At 39.9% G+C, this 15,986-nt stretch overlaps 1 protein-coding gene across 1 annotated transcript in view; it reads right to left on the bottom strand.

The window, feature by feature from the left end:
• Positions 1-7,982, bottom strand: part of VRK2 (vaccinia related kinase 2) — a 43,397-nt gene extending 35,415 nt beyond the window's left edge. Inside the window, exons 1-2 of the mRNA XM_014966442.1 lie at positions 7,769-7,982; positions 7,301-7,441 (exon numbers count right to left, since the gene is read on the bottom strand). Coding sequence (XP_014821928.1) covers positions 7,301-7,436 — 136 coding nt within the window. The 5' untranslated portion in view covers positions 7,437-7,441; positions 7,769-7,982. The remainder of the gene's footprint in view (positions 1-7,300; positions 7,442-7,768) is intronic.
• Between the last annotated feature and the right edge of the window lie 8,004 nt (positions 7,983-15,986).

Genomic DNA, 15,986 nt, shown 5'->3' with positions numbered 1-15,986 from the left:
GCAAGTATTTTATTTTTGCTTTCTTTGGTTAACTAATTCTGAAGAGTGATATTGCCAGATTAGTTTTTTGCAGAACTAAAAACTAACCTCAAAAATACCACGCTTTGAAGTAACAGGCTACCTATGAGAAAACCTGGAAAAATTCTGACTCCATTTAAGTCAAGCCAAGAGATGTTACACTCACTGGCTAACAAACAGGGAGAAGTGTTGCTCTGATCATCTAACAATAAAAACTGATCCAAGCTGCAGCAATATAGTTACTAAACCCAAAATGTACACAAATAAATAAAAAGTAACATCTGCTATTTAACACTCAACTTCAAATACTTCCTACATATGGAGAGTACTAAGGCAAATATTTAAGGTGAACAAAGTATATTGTTTTCCCGCCCCACCTTCGCAATATCCAGTATTTCCCAAGAACTGAAACATTCAGTGCCTGAAAGGTGTTTATAGTCCATTTTTAATGTAGCCCAAGGAAGACCTGCTTCTCTGCTCTTATTGTTACTTAAAGATGCATCATCAGTTCCTGGGCAGACTCTTTTCTATGCAGCGTCCTAGATTCTTCTTCTAGGTAGCTTTATGAATGTAGATTTTTATTACCAAATTACACATACATAGCCCTCTGTACCACGCTTGTGAAACCATCCTCCACAAGACCTAAGTTGGTTTTGGTAGAAGTTTGTGCTCAACTGCTAAACTGTTTTGCAGAGAAGTGCAAATGTCTCTAAGTTAAGAGCATTCAGTACTGGTCGGAAATTTCACTACATTTCTTACTCACCTTTCTATGAAACCCTAATCTTGATTCACTAGAGCCAAAGTTTTGTATTCAGCAACGGAAGCCACTGTTTGACTTTCAAAGTTAATTACTCTAAGCTGGAATAGGTATGACACATCCTTTAGCCCCAGGCAGAAAAGCTATGCATGGTCTGCTCTTACAGCACTCTCAGATGGGAGTCCAGGCCTCTAATATTTAAAACTTGATGCACAAACTGTTTTCTGGCAAGATTCTGCTCCAGCCCATCTGCTAGTCTGACACAGTGCCCACTCAGAAGATACCATGCCAGCTTCAGTGGGGTACAGGTGCCAAAGACGGATGAAGGGAGTGCCTTCCATAAGGCAACAGGTGCCCTATCTTTCGTCCAAAGCTCTTCCTGTTACCATATAACACTGCTCAGAAATATATCGCCCATTCAAAAAAAAACCCACATAAATTTAAAAATCATGCTCTCTTGACTTTCTAGTTTTTCTTATTATGCCAGGGTCTCTGTCCCTGACCAGCACTCTCCCAAGGTAGACTAATGAAGCGCAGAATGGCTCCCAAATCACAGGTCTGTACCTCTGGAAAAAAAACCCAACACATTATGCGACAGAATGCTGAAGTAGAATAATAATGGTCTCTGCAAATTTTGCAACAGGCTTTAGACTGTGTAGAAATTAGTTATGCTTTCAAAATTAAGTCATTTGGCCCAAAGAGATTTAAAAAAAAAAAAAGTAAGAAAGAGGGAGGCTTCAAGAGCAAACAGTCACCAGCAAGAACTCATGAAGGCACGGAGTATTTCCTCTTTAACAGATAGAGCAGGCTGATCCTGTACCATGTGCAGAGCCCTAAGTAACCAAGTAGCAAAATCAGGCTAAATTTTTTATTTATTTTGCCCATGGATAGGGTGAAAAATTAGGCAATCTACTTACTTTATCTGTATTTGTATAGTTTAATATTAGTGTCTAGATAAAAAGACTCTTTCCTGAAGTAGTGTTTGGTTGCCAATGAATTTATTTTCACACAAAGGTTCACACCTGCAGGTACAATAAGACCTTTGCTGAAATGCATTTTAACATCTGAAGGTCAAGAAAAATCCATCCCTAACCAGATAGTTACCAGCCAGTGCTATTAATTACAAGGTTTTGCTATTAATAGTCTTCTTTCCATTGCATTTATAAAATTCATGCTGAACATATTTTTTTGGTATAATTGTTACTGCATTTTTCATTTGTTTCATGCACTACAGTAAATATCTTCAATGAAGTTAATTTAAGCAACTGTTGAAGTACTTAATTTCTCTAGAACCAATTGCTAAAGCCAGCTCCCCATCACAAACCAAGGAATGATGACAAAATGTGCTTCCACCAACTCAGCTCTTCCCTTACACATGCACACCCCTGCCCACAGCTATACAAATCATCCACAAAAATAACTCTTTCTGAAATAGAAACAACCTTTCTTTCACGGCTCAGTCTGATTCCCAGAACATCAGGCCTCAGAATATGAACAGTAGAATGTACCACGGTCCAAGCTTAAAAGCAGAAAAGGCCACAACCACACCTCTTCCCTACCTCCACCAGCAGCAGCAGCAGAACTCCCTGTGCTGCTAGTATTAAAAGACAGTATTCACTGATTTAATCACTGTTTACTGCTCAAGCAGATGTTCTTTGTCTCTTCTTAGAAAATGGGGGGGTGGGAGGTGTGGAAAAAAGGATAGCATGCTGGCTATACTGCAGGGCAGAACTTGGTAATGAATTTATCAATACATACTCTCTTGTGCTTCCCATGTTATAACAACACATGCAAAAATAGCAGTCAAACAGCAATATATAAACACCTGCTGCAAATTCAGCTTCAAAAAATGGTTTAAAAACTCTACGTTTTTCACCTATCACAAAGTTCCATTACACTATACACACATAATACAATTCAAATATATTTACTATGTAATAAGTTCTATTGTAAAAGACACCATCTAACAAACATGTGTCTACAATTATATATAAAAAGATAAATATTTTGCAGAACCATTTGTTTCCATGAGAAAGAAGCCTGCAAGTAGATAATGCTGTGTACAGCAGATTTCACCGTGACAGTGGAATGTTAACAAAATGTTGTGTGACCTTTCTGCATTTAAATTTTCAGTCCAAATCGTGCATTAATAGAGTGCTTGAAGCAGAACTAGAAAATGATTTATATAAAGACTGGTGTTAATTACTGACTGTGATCAGGAAGATAAATGAGAGAATGTAAGGCTCTCAGTAGCACCCTTGTCAACGCTTGCTTAATTTTCCAGTGTATTGCCATGTTCTCTACAGAGCTACAAACTAGCCGTGAGGCCACCAATGTCATGTTCTTCCTCAGTTGCTCTCCATTCTGCTCCCACTTATCAAAGGGATAACAGTTCTGTCTGAGGTGCCTGAGAGCAAATCAGCACCAGTAACTAAAATAAAATAAAATAAAACTTCTAACATACAACAACATAATTAATTTCATCTTATGATTCGTATTGCTCTTGCTACAACAAAAGGAAAGCTGGAGAGAACATCTCTAGATGGCTTCTATTCCTTCTGGCACCAGAGGAAGCTCTCTGCTTCATAAGCAATTGGAAGGAATCAGTATTTGTAAGCCTTCTGCTGCTGGATTTAGTCTGGTGGAGATAAATATGCAAAGGATAATCCAAGGGAAGGAACAAGTTAACAAAGAAACAGACAAAACAGCAGAGATGAGAAAGAATAATCAGAAAACCAGGGAAAACATTTGTGAGGCAAAGGAGGACAGAACTTGTAGGTAGTGGTAACTTTCATGTACTTAATTAGAAGTTTAGAAGCCCTACACCTGAAGAGAATATTTGCATCCCCAGGTTCAGGGTCAGTAAATGGCTTTCAGCAGCTTTGATTTAGTGTACCAAACCTTCCATGGAATGCATCCCCTATAAATATATTTTGCAGAGATACTGTAAAATTTCTCCAGAACATTGTTATAGATTAATGGAGTATGGAGTACCCTTAATGGGAAATTAAGCTATAACAACGCACATCAAAATCTTTACACCGCTGCTGTAAAAATACTTATTAAAAGATATAGCCAGCAAAGTTAACCTTTACTTTCACAAAAGGGCTGTCCTGTTCATATCTGGCAGGCAGCTGAACCTGTCTCCTATCTCCTGTCGTGCCCACCTTTCTACAGCTCTTTCTGGGTCAGCTTCTCACTGAAAATTTAGTGGTCCTTCCATATCTTGCTGTATATGCACTAAAAACCAGTCTGAACAGCATAGAGAGAGAAGCTGCCTCTCAGCACCAAGCATCTGTATCTTACTCTCAAAGCTTCATCATCACTTCCCTTCACTCTCAAAGACTGCTACAGTCTTTTGTAGGGTCAAGCCCAAAAGAGGTACTGAATAGTGTATTTTACACAATATAAACAGATATTAGAGATAAGGAGGTGGAGTAAACAATAGAACTTCAGTCAGCATCGATACTTGGGGATAAATCTTGCCCACTTCCCTTTTCAATTGTAGAATGAGCTATAAAGGAACTCAGCCTTCACTTCAGCGCTACATGTAGCATTCACCACCCCTTCTGAAAGAAGAGATTGAAGGAACACAAATACCATTATAAAAGTGGCAGCTGTATTTCTTCAGCCATGCTGTCACTTACAAAAAAACACAAAATAGTAATACCAAGGGTCCCAGATTTTATTCTCATTCTCAACTAATCCACTGACTGCTTTCCACCTCGGTTCAGTGAGAGCCAAGCTGCAACAAACACCACAATATATGAAATCACTTCAGTGGTCTGTGTCATCAGGCAGAAAACTAATCCAATCTGCATGAAACTGACTGAATCCAAAAGCTCTACCACCCACAAGGTCCAGTGTGATTTGACTGCAACAGAAAATGACGGGGCTGCAGGAAGACATTTTTTGTCTTACACGTGAAGAGCTACACCCACTCCAACCTTGCTTTCTGCACTGCACCCTCAGACCCTTCTCTCTGTGGGAGCCTTCTGCAAGTTTCTGTCTTCATTTCCTTTATCCTTCAATGGCAATACCCAAAAACACCTTAACTTTCCTTCTTAGCTCATGCTAAAGTCTATTTTCTTATGGTAACATCTCATATACGCTCTATGCACAGCATCTCTCAAAGGTAACCAACTAATGTTTCAAAGAAGGTCATAAAAAGCTATCAGATATAACAAAAGGAAAAAGAACGTAAATATCCTAAAAGTGCACTAGCCTTCAACTCTTCTTTGACTGGAGATAGTTGAAAACCCCAGTCATCCCCACTGGTTCAGTCTGCAGAGCAGCTAGGTATGTGTGAACTATATGAATTCCAGAGGAAACCAAACCAAGAACTCCACCACAGGAACCCACTAGATGCACTCCAAATACTAAAAGCAACATAACGATTCAAAATAGTTCTCCCGACAGCCTCAAACCATGCACCTGGTGAGGAAACTCAGTGCAGCAGAGTCTCGTCCAAAGTAAAACAAACCCTCAACTTAAATCAAGGGGAGACGTAGGGCCTTGCCCACCAACTGCTGCAATTTACTCATTCACTTCTTGCAAACACATACACAACCTTAGTTTCCTCCAAGTTTTTCAGTGACTGTGCTTATTCGGCAGAAAAGCAGAAATAGCAGCATTTAGGTTGTTACTGAAATCTTTTTGCTTCATTTACACAGGCATTCCGTGGAATAAAGTGCCAGCTTGGACCTTTTTTCCTCCCCTAGAAATCTTCTCCACTCCAACCTAAAGTCTAGGTGCAACTTAAGTCCAGATGCACAAGTAAAATTGTCCACCCTCCTGTAGTTTACAGCCACACTTTAACAGTTGGAAGAACAGTACAACTAGGCAACCACTTCAGAGAAGCAACATCTGACCACATAGGGGACTATCACACCATGAAATAAAATATGTCCCCTCAGTTGCCATTCGGTTCTTTGCAATTAACCATAACGGACATGAAGAGGATAAAAAGAAGGAGAGGAAATGCCATGTAACATGTTCCTAACAGCTAAAAGCAGACAAGCACCATGAGATAGCCAGACAGATGTAACAAAGACCACAGTAAATCTGTCACCAAGAGACCAGAGGCACACAAGTGCTACATTTACGTCTGCAAAGAACAGACCAAACATGCTAATCCTTCTACAGAAAATTCACACCTTTTCTCCCTACAGTAGGTGGCTGATACTACAATTTGAGACACTGAGAGACAACTCTTCCACCTCCATGAAACCACACTGAATGTAGCACAGCTCTGCATATTTGAAAAGAGTTACTGAACACAACTGAGAAGGCTCATGACATACGATGCCTGTTCTAATGAAAACTTGTCGCGTTATAAAAATCTGGAAATCACACTAAGTGAAAAGCTCATGCTGTATAACAATATTAACAGAGTATTTTCTGACAAATCACTCAATATGAGGGAAATATCATTAAGAGATCAACTGAAAAAAACCAAGACTGGGAAACAATCAAAAGCATATTTTCCATGGCAGAAACACACAAACAGGAAAAGCAGAAAAAAAGAAGGTATAGCTGATTTATGCATTAAAAAAGGCGATTTATGTATAGGAGTGACTTGCTGATCAAATTTTAAACACTAATACCCCAAATAGAGAGTTAACATACCTCTAACTTTAGAAGATCATGGTTGGCTCCAGGGACGATGTACTAAACTGCTTCTAGATAATTCTTTACTGCTGTCTTAATAGAAGCTCAATTTAGTCCCTAACAGTTACTATGGACTAGTCTGCCAGTATATGTTTGTCATGCAAAAAAATCCCACCAAACTCATAATATTGCCTTGAAAACAGGATTTGCTCTTTCATAGAGATCAGCAATAATAACATATGTTATATCCTTTCCAGTGACCCAAAGTGCTTAAGAAACTGCCTTTCAGAACAATTCATTCCTTATAAAACACACACTGAGCGAAATGCAGTAGCTTATTCTGAAGAAAATACAGAAACATATCTAGGCTACAGCATATAAAGAACTGCATTTCTACCTCTGGTGAAAGACTTTAATTCAGAGGCAACACTCAGCAACCTATTGTTACTGTTATGTTTCTTGGATGATAACTGATTTAGTCTTAGCCAGAAGATAAAATTTCCACTAACTGGAAACCCAGGGCACTCCAGAGCACAAGGCTGGCCTAAGTCCAAAGTGGCAGCTCAGAAAAGCATCATCATTACTTTGAAGAGCATTGCCTGGCAGTGCTCTTCAGTAGTCTGACAGCAGCAGCACTTTGCCTACCCCATGCAAGCTCCATAGAAAAGTGTACTAGGAGCCAGTAAACTGGGCTGGACGGCCCATGGAGAACATGCTGCACCACCACCACGGCTTCTGAACAACAAAGACACCCAACAGGGCACTGCAAACATCAGAAAACCACACTTCAACCCAAATGACCACCAGCATGTAAACAACAGCAACTTCTTAAAACCATGCTGTCTTGTTATTCATGTCAGAAAGTTATCAAAAAACACGTACAAGTCACTCTTCTAATAATCACCAGCATTTTACCTAAATAGATCAAGCCAAATCCTCCCTGGCCGATCTGAGTGCCCAGCCTCCAGACTTTTCCTTCGGTGTCTTTCAGGATCATGTCTCTTGGAAGAGGAACTGGCAGCTTGCGTCTGCCGCGACCCTTAGGCGGCATGGCACCTTCAGAGGGATGGGGGGGAGAAGGGGGATGGGAGAAATGAAAGAAGTAGTTAACTTCTGTCAGAAGAAACTATCCCTCGACGTCCTCTGCCCAACAGGCCCCAGGCAGGGGCCCGGCTCCCCGCGGCCTCGCCCTCACGGCGGCGGCTGGGCCCAGCTCTCCGCCGCCTCCTCCCTCAGGACGGCGGCCGGGCGCCTCTCCCCCGCCCCCCTTCAGTTGAGCGGCCGGGGCGGCTCACTCGCAACGGCCTCCCCTCCACCGGCCGAGGAGACCGGGGCAGTCAGCGCTCCGCGCTCGGCCGTACCGCTCGCTCCCCTCACACCCACCTCCGCAGGGGCCCCGCGGCCTCCCCCAGGCGCTGGCTACAAACTTCCCAACCGGGAACTTCCCAGAGGCCGGGCCCAGGCGGAGGAGGAGGCGGCGGGCTGCCGTCTTCCCGCGGGAAAACCCCAGCACGGGGGGCAGTACCGGGCTAGCCCCGGACGGGACTCTGAGGGCTCAGCCCGCCCTGTCTGGCTGCCGGCGGGGCTGGACTCCTGCCACCGCCCCGCTCCCCTCAGCGAGGCGGGGCCGGGCCCGGGGCGGGGAGAGGGTGTCGCGCGCCGTTTCCCGCCTCCCCGTCGCGCGGCGCTCGGCCCTGAGGCGGCGAGGCGTCACTGCGGGGGGAAAGGGAGGCGGGGACAGCGCACCTGGGGCCCCGCCCGCTCCGGCGCTCCCGCTTTTTCAGCTGCGCTTCGCAGGTGAGGAATTTATTTTTTTTACCCCCTCAAAGTGGTTTGGAGCGTGCAGAAATTGATCAGACTGTTCCCTGCCGCAGGTAAAAAGGAGGGTTTCATGCACATCAAGGGCTTCAGGAGCTGTAGTGAAGTCAGAGAGCTGCCAGGGTGCCACCCCTCAGTCAGGCCACTTCATTTTTACCTCAGGATCGTTCAGGTGTAGATCCACAGCTGGCCACTCCAGGGTCATTTCCACACACAAACATCCATACTTACCCAAAACCAGCCCGCAACAGCTCCAGTCTTCACTCAGGTTGAGACGATGTAGAGATTTGCATTGCTTGGAGTGCTGGGAGCCAGCAGCAGCCCCGTAGCACGGTGTGAAGAGGCAATGGCCATCTCACAGGCTGGTCAGCCAGTGCTCCAGAAAGATACAGGAAGATCAGCCCCAACACTGCCATCAGCTCGTGTGTTGGTAATAAAGGACACGATGAGTCTTTTTACTTCCCAAGCTCACAGGGCATACTTCTGACAACAAGCCACCATCTTGTGTGAGCTTTGCTCTATCAATAGGGCCCACCCACCCAGCAAACCCACTACACCTAGGTAGAGGTCACTGGTAACCACCACATCTTCCAAGGAATGACTACAAGTCCTTTTCCAAAAAAGGTTCAAGAGTAATCAAATTCCAGGACACCCTCAGCAACTACATAATTTGCAAATGAATTTATAAGTACTAACACAAATTACAACTGTAAAATATATATTTATTGCCACCAGTAGAGTAGGCCTCAACATAACAACCCTTTCTGCTTCACCAGTTTTGCAGGCTTTGTGGCTTTAGCGTTACTGTAAGGACCAGCTAAAGAACTGCCAGTAGAAAGCTCAGTCATAAAGCAAACATTCAAGATTGCCATAAAACATTTCATAAGGTTTCTCCCCTTTGCAACAGCCATCTAAACAGGCTGTAGGAAGGTGGTGTTGGGGTTGTTTTATGTGTTTTCAAAAAAACCTAACACCCCAACCACAGATGCACAGTGCTGCATCAAAGAAACCATTACCACTCAAATGGAGAGAGTTAGCACCTCTTGGGCATTGCTGCTGGGGTTATATGTCACTTGGGATGAGACCCACCATTCTGCCATGGGTGAAGGGTTTTTTCAGAAGAAAATGGTCTTCAAATAGTTGCCTGGGAATCAGAGAACCAGCCTCTGTTTAAGGAGAAAGCCTTTTTGCTTAACTGTTACAGAGAGGTAGTCAGATGATTAAACTGAAATGAAAGCATGTATTAAGCAGTTTCCTGCTTCTGAGCTATCTTTCCCCGCCCACAAAAATACCATGTCAGGATAAGGAAGTAAAACAAATCAGATCAGTTTTGCATCTGTCTTCTAGACATTTAGCAGATACCAGTGATAGCATTAGATTGCTAGCAGACATCTACATTGTTATATAGTTTAAGGCTTGCTTTTTTTTTTTAGTAGAACCAGGAGGAACCCCCATAAATTGAAAGACTCAAAATTTGTAGAAATTGCATGGAGGAAAAAAACAGATTAAGTATAAATGAATAGAAAGATACATGATTCTAAAGAAACAAAACTGATTAAACATTCTTATTTTTATTTTATTTTTAAATACGCAAGAACTAGAGTTGATTTCCCTTTTGTTCCCATGAAGCTGTTGAGAATACTGTAACATCAAGAAGTTAGTGGAGTGTATTGATTTAATGAAAGGTTGAGGTTCGATACAAAACTTTACAGTTCAGAAATATAAATTAGTGTATTGATTTAATGAAAGGTTGAGGTTCAATGCAAAACTTTACAGTTCAGAAATATAGTTTTGAACTTATTTAGTGCTTTTTATTCATGAGCATGTATAAGATCACAAAAAGTTCATGCAGTTCTGAGGAATAACAAAGTCAGCAGAAAAGGCTATTTTAAAAATAGTAATTTTTTAGATAATAACAAAACTAAAAGTAGAAATAGGTACACACAAGTGTCTATTTAATTGTTACTAAATAAAGTGGCATAATATAATCTGTTACTGTTTGTGAAAACTTAAGTCAGGCTACATAACATCCCTTTGACTCATACAAGACAGATACCTACATAGGTAGCTGAGGTTAAAGGTCTTCAGTTTTTAAACAAAAGTTTCCTAGTACTCTAAAATAAAAGACATTGCAAGTTTACAGCTTCAGTGCCATCCAAATGGAAAAGTATCTGAAGTCCTAGTGATCTTTAATATGTAGCTCTTTCACAACTTGTGCAGTTTAACATTATCCTATAGTATAAAAGTGTTTATGATATATACCCTACAAGTCACAGAAAATAGTTGTGGGTTTGGTTGGAGGTTGTTTTTTTTTTTTTTAAGAGGGATAGTATAAAAGTGTTTATGATATATACCCTACAAGTCACAGAAAATAGTTGTGGGTTTGGTTGGAGGTTGTTTTTTTTTTTTAAGAGAAAGAATAGATGTAAAGTTAAAGATTTTGAAGCTTTTATCATTCTTTACAAGAGTTAAAAAACCCTCAAAGACAATCACACAGGAATGTAATAGAGACTAATAATTTTGAGTCAAAAAAAGTTCACTGAAAACAAGAGTTTCCTGCATGTGCTAGGCTACTCCTGAAGAATTAGTTTGTTTAGTACTTAAATCTAGATGCTTATTAATAAACAACCATAATGACTAGGCCTACAAAAAAATGTATGCTAATGCCACTAGCAAGTTTTTCATACAATTCTGTTCTAGACAAGATAAAATAAAAAATTAACACATATATCTTTTTAAAAAATAACAGAGATCAAAGACTTTACCTGAAAAAAGCTCTAATCAGATTAAAACTTGATACTTGGGCCTGTTGCCCTATAAATAGCACATTGCTGTGTTTTGTGGGTGGGACTAAGAAAGCTGCTTTTTTTTTTTTTTTTTTTTTTTTTTTTTTTCCTTCTACTTATCATCAGCCAATTAGCAACCCTCCCAAGAAACATGAGCTTCATTTAGGTAGGTTAAAGCCTCCAGTGCCTCTTCACAGTTGCTTCAAATTAGCAGTTTGAGGATGTGATGTAAAGGGGATGAATAGATAGATAGAAGGGTGGGGGGTTTTGTTTGTTGATTGGTGTTTTTTTTTCAGAAAAGCCTTATTATGATGGAAGCAATTTCCCTTCAAGGTGATAAAGCCAACATTTCTGCTAAATTTAGGAATCCTTATTGGAGAAAGGTGTATATGCTAAAAAGACTAAAAATATACAAATCCTACAAGTATACAACTGAAAATGCTACCAAATTACTGTTATTTTACTTCCTAATGGCACATTGCTGCTAACAGCTGAGAGCCACAGGCCTTTCTCATGAAGAATCTATCCCTCATGCAGCTCAGATGAGCTGAGTTTCATTAAGCAGAATTATATATTAGGAGTGGTGGAAGAAGCTCTGTTTGGATGGTTGTTTCAGTGCTCTTGATATCTTTAGAGTTCTTTTAATTTATTTTGCTTGGGATACATTTGCTGATACACAATATATGAAGAAATCTGAGCTTCTCTACAGAGTTGATAGAGGTATGGTTATTACTGTATTATTTGAAAAGAAAATGGTGGTGCTGTACTTCTTAGGTTATTCTGTGATTATCACTAGTGTCCTGGGCAGGCTTTTCTGTAAGGTATTCTGGTTTGGAGGTGAAGAATGTAGATCACTTTATACAGTGGTTTAAAGTTACATATCTAGCTAACTGGAATGTATGGTTCTGCTATCTAGTTATGTATTCAGGTGTCTGGTGCTATTTAATATCTGGCCTTTTGGATTTGTAGATGCCTAAGAGGCACTTCAGAAGTTGGAAGTAAGCCTGCAAGGTGCAAACTTTAGAAGTTTTATCCTGACCTGTGGTTTAGAAGCAGCACTCTACTCCTAATCTTTCTGGAATAGAGGGTGACAGAAAGCTATGCTGTGTTATCATGGGTTGCATTTCAAAAGTGTGGCGAGATTCTCAGGGAGCAAGTGCTTTCTTTAAGTGTTTAATAACACCACAAACTCTTTTTGTCTCCGTCCTGAGGCTGTATTTGTTTCTGTCTTTGTTGTTAAGTACTGTACAATAAATATTCAATCCATTTTCCACTTATTTCAATCACTTTTTCTTCTTCTTGCTCAAACCTAAGCTTGAGTAGAAAAGATTTTAGTCAATTATATGAAATCTTGCAGAATCACATACATAAAGCCCCTTGAATTTGCTACTGTAGTTGAGCAGCTTGTAGCTTCTGTCACTGTTGCATTGTGATGCTTTTGTGGTATTTAACACTGACATTTTAGCACTTCCACATTTAATTCTTCCTCTCTACTTCAGATCTCCTTGTTGCTTAAAATATCATGGCTAAATTTACAGTGGAGATGTAACATCTCTGTATTAAGACCACTGACAACAAGGTTTCAAGTTTCAGACTGATTCCCTCTTTCTGCTGAGAAATCTATTTGTGTTCATACATCTGTGCAGAGTCCCATGCGCTTGCTGTGCTCATTCAGTTGTCACTGTGCTCCCTGCCAGTTTCTTAGAACTTTTAAAGTAATTACTTTTTGTAGTATCAAGGGATCTCCAACATCCAGGGGGCATGTTGCTCAACTCAGTCATTGTCTAGGTGCATTGACACCCATTTTAAAAACTCTTGACTCTATTTTGTGCAACTGGCCCCGTGATTGAGATCACATAATTACAATAATTAGGAAGCTCACCTCAGGATATTATCAGAGCAACCCACCCAAACCTAAGTCCATATGGTTTGAAATAGCTAATGAGTCAGTTAATGTGGTATGTCCAGGAGTAATGGACACTCAATATGGATGGCACGAAGACATAATTTACCAACTTCCTGACTGATTAAGGTTTTCCACATAGACAGTTCTTGTATTTTGCATCTCACAATAAGTTCAAAGTATTAAAGGCTTTTACATGTTAAACAGAGCAGAAGAAAACAGCTGAGACTTTTAAAGGCAGGGAAGAAATTAGTCCTATCCTTAAAGAAAATACCAAAAATTGGAGGTCTTGGAACTTCCATCTTAAATATCATACTACAAACAAACTATTTGAAAAGCTCTATTAAAGTACAGAGATGACAATGGCAATAGGTGACATTTGTTTTAATGCTAAGTAGCCCAAATGAATGACTCCCTCACTTCTGGAGTGGCCACTTTAGCCTCTGTAACTTGTCTACCCATTCTCCCTTTAACATTCACCTTGCTACCAATACTGTGGAAATGCATAACGAGTTCTATCTCCTGAACTAACCAGAATAGGGGATTAATACAACGAGGTCAAGCCTGCTGGTACCAAAAAGCCTGAAACAGGAAAGAAGTGACGTATGGTTTTTGAATGAGCTACAGAACATGTTTGTCCAGTCAGGGTCAGGATTCCTCTCACTAAGTCTGTTCCTGCTCTCGCATCATTTTACTGGCTGTTGGGATGAACTGTTACTCCCAGGTCCTATCAGTATAACTGAAAAGACAGTCAGACTCTGGGTGTGTTCCTTATCTCTTGTATGTCAAAGGTTTTATTGCTCATATCTTTAGAAAGCAATTATTTATGAGCAATAGAGAGCAGGAGGAAGGTTGTTAAGCTTCCATAGTGCTTATTACTTAGATACTAGGCATTTTCAAAGGATATCTAGGAATTGAAATGAAGAAAATATGGGAATATTAGCAGTAACATACCAGTGTTCTTGATCTACAGAAAGCAGTGACACTTTTTTCCTATACAGCAATGTATGTGAAGAGGCTTAGAGAAACAAAGAGGAATTTGGCAAAGCACTCAGGGATAATGTGTTTTCCACTTATATGAAATTATTCACCTAAAGTTGTTTGAGAAGGGGAAGTCATATGTCATAGTATTCATTATTTACATATCAATGCTACTTTTATATAAAAACTTTATTATGATGATAGAATATATTAAATGACTCATTTTGCTGCAAGATTGATTATTTTTTTCCCCTGACCTCAGAATAAATATTGATCTTCATGATCTTTAAATGTAGTGCAAAGGTCCTTATATTAATGGCATATTAATAGAAAGTAGCCCTGACCATGCAATATTAATTTATTTGCATTGTTATTTCTCAGATCCCATCCAGAAAAAAGAGGCAGGGTGCCCATGCTTTCTATCCCAGGAGAAATCAGGAAGCTGTTCATTTGAAGAACTGTTCCGACTGCTTTTGATTTGTTGTTGTGCTTTGGTTTTTTGTTCTTGTTTTTGGGGGGGTTTGTTTTTGCCTGTTTGTCAGAGGTGAAATGGCAAATAGATTGTATAATGTGCCTAATAAGATAGCGATGTGTTGCTTCTCCATCATGCCCAGGAAAGCAAGGCACTGTCCTTACCCGATAGTGCTCCACTACCCATTGCTGAGAAGTCAATCCTATGAGCAGAACCGAGTTGTTAAAGGAGACCGATGGGATAATTTGATGGTTTTGGATTCAGTATCTGGGACTCTGATTTCTCCAATAATCATGCTAGTAATGTCCTTAACAGTTGATTTTAAAAAGTGGTTAGCTTATTCAAGTGCGGATTTGCCCTGCTTGTGTGACTTCTTTTTTTTTTTCCTTCTTTTTTTGCATTTATAGTGACTCTTGAAAATCCAGGCTTAGAGCTGTTCTAATGGTTGTCTGCACCAAGGCAGACCTGTTGTTTTTAAATATTCCTCATAGAGTAATTGTATATGACTTTTCTATAAAGTCTGCTCTATAAAGAGCGGGTATAAGAGATCATGCATTGAAATAACCTTTAAATAATACTGTATAGTTTCTAGAGGTCCTGAGAAAACAATGCTCACTTAGATACAAGAGGAATACTTGTGTGCCTTTTATAAATGCTGTTTTATGAGCGGTCTTTTTGTCTAATACATGTTTTGAGTGTTCTGTGTCAGGTGACATAAGTCAAGAGGTAAGATGACAACTTCCATTCCATAGCTTACAGACAGAAAGGAAAATAAATGTGTCTAGTATGACATATTGCCATACAGAAAATACAAATAAGAAAGGAAAGTGATTTGAGCAACTAAAAATCTGGTAGCCTGATTTCAAAAGTTTGCCGCTTTAGAACTCATTTTGAAGGAGAGAATAATAATAGTCCGTGATGATAAATGGAAAATGGAATAAAATGCAGTGTTGCTTTGCATCGTGCCAAAGTAACTTGGTATCTATCATTGCTTGGATAACTGATTTGCTAGACAAGAGAAGCATGATAGAACCAATTCATTTGGACTTCAGCAAGGTATTTAATACAGAATCGCATGGGAAATTATTAATTAGCTGGAGAATGTGTGAATAAGTGCAAAAAGTGTAAAACAGTGGAGGAATGGGCAAGGAGTAATAAACTGAAAGGGGAAATTGTGAATAGTAGAGATTGTTTCCTAGGGATCTATCTCAGGACCTGTTTAATTCAGTAATACTTATTTCATGAGCAACAAAAACAGAATAGAAATTTCCTTATACAATTTGCTGATTAATATAAAATTGTGAGGCACTGGAGTATTCGTGTAAGAGGAAACAGAAGAGAATTTCATAATATAAATTTTGAGGCTGTGCTTTTTTGAGACTGTTGGTTTGGAGGAAAGAGAGGAGAATGACAGAATGACCATGGGCTTTTAATATGATTTTAAAAGTCTGGAGATAAGTCAGGCCTGATTCTAGGTTGTACCAGACCAAGTAGTTTTATTATGAAATTGAGAATACATTCGGTAGTTTTTCTTTAAGAATTCATCTTTATTGTCCTGTATATTCCTTTAGTATTAAATCATGGATGTTAACTCTCAAACTATGCAGTCAGAGGGCGATGATCGTATTCAGTTCTGCTGTG

Source organism: Calidris pugnax, unplaced genomic scaffold, assembly GCF_001431845.1.
Source record: "Calidris pugnax isolate Ruff unplaced genomic scaffold, ASM143184v1 scaffold31, whole genome shotgun sequence".
NCBI classification, from domain to species: Eukaryota; Metazoa; Chordata; class Aves; order Charadriiformes; family Scolopacidae; genus Calidris; species Calidris pugnax.
The sequence above is the reverse complement of the archived record's forward strand: the minus strand, read 5'-3'. Positions and strand labels throughout refer to the sequence as shown.